At 48.7% G+C, this 7,950-nt stretch overlaps 1 protein-coding gene across 1 annotated transcript; it reads right to left on the bottom strand.

The window, feature by feature from the left end:
* Nucleotides 1-3,404: 3,404 nt before the first annotated feature.
* LOC149361678 (neuroglobin-1-like) lies at nucleotides 3,405-7,343 on the bottom strand. Its single transcript, XM_089568123.1, has 2 exons — nucleotides 6,882-7,343; nucleotides 3,405-3,818 (listed from the first exon to the last, which is right to left on the bottom strand). Exons 1-2 carry the CDS (start codon nucleotides 7,341-7,343, stop codon nucleotides 3,405-3,407), a joined length of 876 nt encoding a protein of 291 aa, XP_089424249.1.
* Between the last annotated feature and the right edge of the window lie 607 nt (nucleotides 7,344-7,950).

Here is a 7,950-nt window from a genome sequence, read left to right on the forward strand (position 1 = left end):
TTTTACCGAAGTAAGATCCCGCTGGCTAAAGCAGAGTGTCACAGATTGGTGAATGTATTCAACAGCTAGCGCAGAAATCAACAGCTGCAATGCTTTTTATTTACCACCAACCGCGTTTACAATACACAGTACGGAAGTATTTCCGGAATACGTCGCTAAGTTCAAGGCGCCTCTCGTGATCCGGAAAAACTAAAAACGTGCCTGCAAGCCTCCAAAACATGCACTCAGGGCCTCCCCGCCACGCCGCTCCCTGGCATTTTGCCTAAAGCGAGCCCACTAGCGACTGCAGCGCCACCTCGCTTGTTTGCAAACAATCAGGTGGTCTATATAGTTTTGGAAACGGCGACGACTACACCGCCGGCCGACCTCTCCACCCTTCCTTTCATTAAATTACTTTCTCTCTCTCACGACTACGACGCGAAACAGGGGGAAGTAGGCTTTGAAAGCTAGCGCTATAAAACATTGCCTCTTGGCTCGGTGGCGATATACTTCATTCGCTATGAGTCTTGCTGCGCCGGTGCATTTCAGCATTACCAGCAAAGCAGTAAGCAGTCGAGCTTATGTATTCAAAGCGTGTGGCTCGTTTTCTCTTTAGGTATAACGTAGAAGTAACGATCTACTGTATAGTGACGCTGAAACTATAATTGCGACTCGTGAGTAAAACCAGCTGGCACGTTACATGACCATGGGCGACCCGAATCATGTGTTAGTGCCCATCATGAAGTGTACTCCTCGTAGACAGCGAACCTCTTCGCTTTAGGTAAGTAGCCAGTACTCTCGAAGCCTTGATGGTACAATAACTGCATAAATATCGTCCTAAAATCTCCAGCATGCACACCATTCGCACCCATTGGATCACTGCGACTGCCAGTCGCAGGGACGTGGATGCGCAAAATCTAGGAGTGAGTCCGAACGTGACGTAGGTAGACAAGCGCAGACCACAGCAGCACCAAGCGCCAAGAAAGCAAAAGAGGGATCTGCACTATCCTGAACCAAACCGTAGTATTAGGCACGAATGCTTGAACGAATGCATAAATAAAACGTCCCGGTTTTTCTTTTCGCGTTGGTTGCGGGAGAATTCCTTCCAGGCACTCGCTACAGCGCCGTCTCGCAAAGTAATAGCGTTTGCCCTTTCTGGAGTGGGGCCGCTGACGCTGTTCGTTGCGAGCATATAAATAAGGTACGAAACTTTTCTTTAGATCTGTGAAACAGGAATATGTTTTGGGGGAGTAAATTCTGAATTTTCCAGAGTTTGTCAAAAGCTCTTGTAATCTTGGCAAGGAAGAGTGGGGATATAGTGGAAAGATGGGGATATAGTGAAGAGTAAGGTTATTAATCTCTCTCAACGAACATTTCTGACTTCTTTTTACTCCCGTTACAGAAGAATAATCTGAAGAAACTCCCGGACAGTCTCCAGGAGGCACGCAGAACTATCATAGTTGTCACTGGCCTCCAGTGAAAGCCGTGTCTTTCTAGCTAACCGGAATGAGAGAACCGCAGATGCCGCAGGTTCGGTACCGCTTACTTCATACTCTGCATAAACTTCATAGCCCTGACACACCTGTGTGGCGCTGTAATTAGCCGGCGAGAAAAGGCGCGAGTTTCGGCTTGTGAGCTGAAATGGTGATACTGGCAATGGCAACGCTTGCCCTGGAAAAAAGTTATATACTGTCCCTGCATAACAGTCGGAATGGCGGCAGCGCTAATAAGCACGGTATGGTAGAGAGATGTGTGGCTTGAGTCTGAAAGCAGCCTTTACTTCTTAGAGGCAGCACAAGGCGGTGATTGAATCGGGAGCCTGCAGTTTATCCACCACCATCTGCTTCAGGACCACCGCGCAGGTTCAAAAAGAGAAAAAGAGAAAAAGTTACCGCTGATTGCACGCCTCTCCCACGTTACAACTGGCCACATGGGCCAGTTCGGGAAGCAAGGAACAATTATAATTTCGAATTATAAACTGTGGGGTTTAACGACGGCGCATGGGCTGTGAGGGAAGCCGTAAAGCTTAAGAATCCATATTTGGTGCCTAGTCCGGGAAAAGAGAAGGAAAGAAAAAAGTTTGCCATTCTCCCTTATGTACATCGGCTGTCACATAATCTTAAAAATGTGGCAAAAAGGTATGGCGTAGGGGTGGTTTTTTCCGCACCCAAGAAACTTAAAAGGGTTTGTGCTGTTTTGGAAAAAAAGGCTGAGCAACGAAAAGAATCTGAAACAACTTGTAGGATTAAGCACGAAACAATGTATGTGCCATGCGCAGAAGAGGTAGTTTACAAAATCCCAATGTCATGCGGACAAATATATATCGGGCAGACGGGGCGTTGCATCAATACACGTTTGAAAAAGCATGCAAATAATCTGGAAGCTAACAAATCTAATAATCTAGTTGACTATGTTCGTGACTGCCAATCTTGTTTTCCTTCATTGCCTTACTGTGATATCCTCTACAAACACCCGTCCTGATTAACACGTGAGATTATGGAAGCATATCACATGACGAAAAAAACAAGGTTATGCGTCAGTAAGCCATCTATTTCATTATATGACAGTGAGGTTGCATACCTCGATGCCACGTAGAAACATGGGTTTTGTTTGTGTACTAGCTGATAAGTTGGCCACTTTTTCTATAAAATTGTACTGCTTTCCTTGAATAAATTTCAGTTGTGAGCAGCGCTTGTCCTGTGTTTTCTTCTACTTTGTCTGCGTCGTTGCGCTGTTGGCCTTCAATGTGTACCACCAACTCGCCCGTTTGGCTATAACGTAGGCGAGGGTTCCAGACTAATATAGACCATGTGGGGTTCTTTCACGTGCACTATAAAGGAACCAGAGCCGCCTGACTCAAGAACCAGAAGGTTATTTGCTGTACGTCCCGTACTATTTAGAAGTCTTTTGACGTGGCGCGTCCATGCAGCCTAGTCCTGCAGAAAAGGCCCTCGTACTTCCGAAGCAGTAAGTTTTACACGAAGGCACAGCGACAGAACTCGAATGGCACACGCTGACTTGATTAAAGAGACGAGGTCAGGTGCAGACATGGAAAGGGTTGCTTTTTATGTTTTTTTTCTTCTTCCGTAAGATCAAGTAAGACGGACAAAGGCACACTGCCGCCGCAAATAGTCGTTGGAACGAACAGATATTGTACACTTGCACACGCATAGCAGTGCTCGAAACTAAGCTTCCGAACCAAATTTACATTATGTCATAAACACTATAAACAAAACTAAGTAATCGTAAAGAACGTATGTACATTATTGTTTACTAACAAGTATATCCTCGCCAAATCAACGGGTGCATTTTAAACGAATTATAAAAAGAAGACAGATGCACGGTGGTGATTCCGCGCGTAGCCCTGGCGTACGCCAACTTTCCGCCAGTGAGCTCTGTTTCCTGACAGCCTCTGCTCTTTGCCTTCAGATCACCACAGCACCCTTGCCCTTTGAAGCGCCCTTGTCCTTTGCAGCATCCTTCTCCCGAAGAGCACGGTTATCCTTGTGAGCGTCTTTCCCCTTTGGAGCACCCTTGTTCCCGTCTTGCGACACCGTATCCTGTGGCAACGGCGACACTGGTGACTTCAAGTCCGCGTTGTGCGACTCGGAACCACCGACGTCCTTCTTGGAGGCACCCTTCTCCTTGCGCGCCTCTCGGTCCTTCGTAGGGGCCGTCGCTAATTTCTGGCGGACGTCGGCGCTGCCGCTCGGGTTTAGCGACGACCCGGTGACTTCCCTCATGACGCCATGCGACGTCTGCGGGGTCGAAGCTGTCGACTGCGCGTCAAGCTGTACGCCAGCCTTTTCGTATACGTCCTTGGTTATGGCCACCATGTACTGCGAGAGAATGCGCGCCAGGAAGGCGAGGGTGTTAGAGAGTGCGGCGAGTGCTTCTCAACGCTGGAACGAATCGACTCAAGCTAATTCCATACATGATGTCCAGAAGTGACGAGTACCGGAGGTGAGTTCATGCGATTGGTTCCGCGACACGGTGGTGTAATGGCTTATTGGTACAGCCAGTTTGCTCTTGCAGTGAGAAAATAATATACATCTTTAATATATGTTATGCGGCAAACCTAGGCAAGCAATAAAAGGCGCATGAGGCAACATGCAGAAAAAAAAATGCACCATAACGACGGGCTGGCGGCCCTGGTCAGATGTCTGTAACACTTTTAGTATGGTCAAACATAATTGCACTTTTGAAAAGATGGGACAAAACAGGGACGACATAAACTCTCGTGCGCAAACTGTCAACTGAAGTTTTATTGCGATGAACACACATATATAAGCTTCACGTCTTAACATAAATCACCAAAAAAAAAACGGAGTTAAGTAGCAGTTTTTCAATCACGTCAACAAGCATAAAAAAAAGAGATTTTGTCCCAGCTGATTGGATTACAATCGTTCACACTGATCCAAGAGTTGCCTTTCCTGTTTGGAAAGCAAAACCGAGGGGTCACTTACAAAGGTCCCTTTTCCCGATTCCATGCAGTAGGCTTCCCACAGCTCCCTGATTCTCTTATCTCTGGATTTCAGAACTGTTGTCTGTTGGAAGTGGGGTTTGCAGCTATCGCACCTGGGAAAGGGACCTTTGTAAGTGACCCCTCGGTTTTGCTTTCCAAACAGGAAAGGCAACTCTTGGATCAGTGTGAACGATTGTAATCCAATCAGCTGGGACAAAATCTCTTTTTTTGATTTATGTTAAGACATGAAGCTTATATATGTGCGTTCATCGCAATAAAACTTCAGTTGACAGTTTGCGCACGAGAGTTTGTGTCGTCCCTGTTTTGTCCCGTCTTTTCAAAAGCGCAATTATGTTTGACCATGTTAACTACCAACTAGCCCAATTTGAAACACTTTTAGTATGTTTGTCCTTGGTATGCAAGTAATAAACAGAAAAAAAACCTCAAAAATATGCTAGCAACCGTACGCATCATAGTGAATTAAACTTGTATATGGGACCTTCTGCTAAGTGTACAATGTCATCACTGCCGTGATTGTAGTACGGCCCTGCAGTCACCTGCTGGTAATGCAAATGTCGTATAGGCGATTTGTGGAGTGGAAGTTCTTCTCAGTCGCGATGCATATGCGTTTGTCTCTTCTTCGCTTCATAGAAGGGTATATAAGTCTCGGAGTTCTTTTCCATGTGCTTAGCAGGCCGACCTTCTAATTACAGCTGTTAAAGTTGACAATATTGCGCATGGTTGTCTTCGGCTGTCGCCATACCCTGCTCCTTCCACGGCGACCACGTTGTTCCCGCAGTAGTCACTTTCCATTTACGCACTCTGCTCTCGCCGTACACTCTTTCCACGTTAAGCAACCTCCGGCTGGTTCCCGTGGCAACCCCTCTCCCAGTTGCACGTTCTCGCATACCCTCCTCTCCAACGCTTACCACACCGAGGTTGGTTCCCTCGGCCACCGTCCTCCAGTTGCGCATTCCCCACACCAGCCGTACCCTTCTCCTCCTTACACGGTAACCACACTCTCTTACCGGCACCACTAAGTTGTTGCCACCTCTCGTAACTTCTCGTTAAACAACACTTTCAGAAATTTTTTTTCGAAAGGAAGCGCAGATACCCTTTCACCACAAGCCCCACCCAACCCTTGACATGAAAAAGTTCAAGGACTACATTGATAAGGCTTTTCAGTATCTCCTGAGCCCACAATATCCATTCTCTTGACAGTGCCAAGCATACGGGCAAGGTGGCATCTGCTGAATGAGACCAGTTGTAAGACGCTCCGCAATTTTCTAATTAGAAAATTTCCCCTAAATTCAAGATTTCAAACTCCTAAGAAGGACCGCGAATTCGGCGTGCTCGTGCACACTTATAATTTGAGAGAAAAAAAAAACGTCCTGATCGCGCTGTTTTTTTTTTAATTATGAGCTTTCAAGACTGTGTACAAATATTATAGCAACGAAAATTGGCCAGAATAAAAAAAGCATATTCCAATCCGTGCGCTACAGAATGCCTTGTTTTGTCCTCCAATACTGCATCGCAAATACTTGGCACAAGTTACGTGCACCACCTTGCATATTTTCACCGGACACGGCTGTTCAATGCCGTCGTCGATGCGTCTGCTCCACCGACAGTGTCTAGTGCGTTAGCATCAATCGCAAGCAGCAACAGCGCCCTGACGGACCATTGTCATCCGCAGAAGCTTATCTACGTTCTCTGCTTAACGGAAGCCTCTCCCACTGGCCCCCACTTAATTGTGTCCTGCAAAATCTGCGGCCACCTTACCCCCCCCCCCCCCCCAACTTTCTAATGAAATCCGCCCACAAGGCCCTCTGCATGTGCCCCCTGCTACGCTGCACTTCTCTCGGAATCCACGCCGTTACCCTACGGGACCATGGGTTGCCTCGCATTCACATCAGATACCCCGTCAATGCCTGATGAGGGAGGGATGGGGTGAGCCTCCGGGACATGAACGTTTGAGTGCATTGGGACCGTGCAGGGGCCCACGGACCTGTGCGTCTCAAACTCCCCAGTCGTAAATAAAGTTTTCACCACCGCCACCGTCAATGCCCATTTCTTCTTGACCCCAACTAGGATATGATAAAGTATTGTTTTGTGACTGATAAACTCTGCTCTCTTCCTGTCTCTTGCGTCTATCATTTTCCTTCACAAAGTTGCAGCGCTGCACTGAGTTAAATTTCCACCCTTTCAGTTCCCCTCGCAGGTTCTTCGTTGGTTAGCATTCGCCAGATACAGCTGTTATATAATTTAGCCTCGGGGCATACTCACAAGCCAAAATTCATGATCTGCCTTGCCAGATGCACTCCACTCCACTCCACACCACAACGCAGTGCAAACACGAGGCGTCGCGCCAACAATGGCAAACCAGTGCACGCGGTGACAGAACATTCGGGGACGCGCATCGTGGCGCAGGTGTCCTTACCGAGACGAACTTTCTCCACGCCTCGACGGCGGCGGGCGTCACGTGGCGCTCGTCCTTGGCCTGCAGCACGTCCACCAGGCACTCCCCCAGCACCCCGAAGTGGAACGGCCGCACGCCCTTGCGGCGCAGGTGTTCGGTCGCGTTGCGGCGCACCAGCACCTCGAAGGTGGCCGGCTCGCCCAGGCTGTCCACCATGGAGGTCAGGTGGTACCCGATGGCGCAGCCGTGCGCCCTGAACGCCGGGTCGTCCTTGAGGTCCGCCACGTGTTTGCAGCGGAAGTTCTTGAACATGGGCAGGTACTCGGGGTGCTTGACGAACAGCGACAGGAAGAGGAGCACGCCGTACTCGCGGTTCTGGTCGCAGAAGCTGTGCCACGTCTCCTTGATGAGCTTCATCTCGCGCTCCGTCAGGCCCGTCTGCTCGTCCGGCAACTCGCCCGCCCTGCGCGACGCATTGCCCATCACTGCTCCGGTTGAGGCCTTTTCTCGGCCCCGATCGCCTGAGGACCCAGAACAGAGTAGGACGGAGGCGCTTCCAAGAACGTACCGCTTCTTCTTCTTCTTCTTTGGAACAAGATCTCACATTGTGCTGCTGGTGCGCTTGCACACGCACGCGCCAACAACTACCGCAAGGAGGCTGCCAATGCAGCGCATCCCTCTGCAAAAAGATGAGACAATAAGAGAAACGTGTTAGTTAACTGTACTGAAAAATAGAGGCTTGGTGAGCTTCCCTAATTCTAGGTTCGTTGTTCCCAGTGACTGAACATTGGTGAGAAGACGGAAACAGTGAAAAGGTAGGGCAGTTAATTAACTGCATTAATGCCCCGAATTCTAACAGATGGGGTGTCGCCAGCCTCTGACCAATAGTATGAGCGCACCCCCAAAAAAATGAGATTAAAAAATTCACAGTGCAGTGTACCAACTCTCAATGGTTCCGCTACCGGCATGCGCCGACACTACGCTGAGCCTGAAGACGATGAAGTTGCCCCTCTCTCTTGGTGCTGGATAGAGACCGAATCACTCTGACGGATCTTGCAATGTATTCCCTGACCACCTGGCTCCTACGAAT

The sequence above is a fragment of the Amblyomma mixtum genome, chromosome 2, assembly GCF_055824585.1.
Source record: "Amblyomma mixtum isolate Tamu chromosome 2, ASM5582458v1, whole genome shotgun sequence".
Classification (NCBI taxonomy): domain Eukaryota; kingdom Metazoa; phylum Arthropoda; class Arachnida; order Ixodida; family Ixodidae; genus Amblyomma; species Amblyomma mixtum.

Bases quoted from the DNA above. Each gene is read 5' to 3' on its own strand.
- LOC149361678 (XM_089568123.1), bottom strand. From the start codon at position 7,343: ATGGGCAATGCGTCGCGCAGGGCGGGCGAGTTGCCGGACGAGCAGACG. The intron at 3,819-6,881 runs GTAAGGACACCT...ATTCTCTCGCAG, and splicing joins CGTGGAGAAAGTTCGTCTCG to TACATGGTGGCCATAACCAA.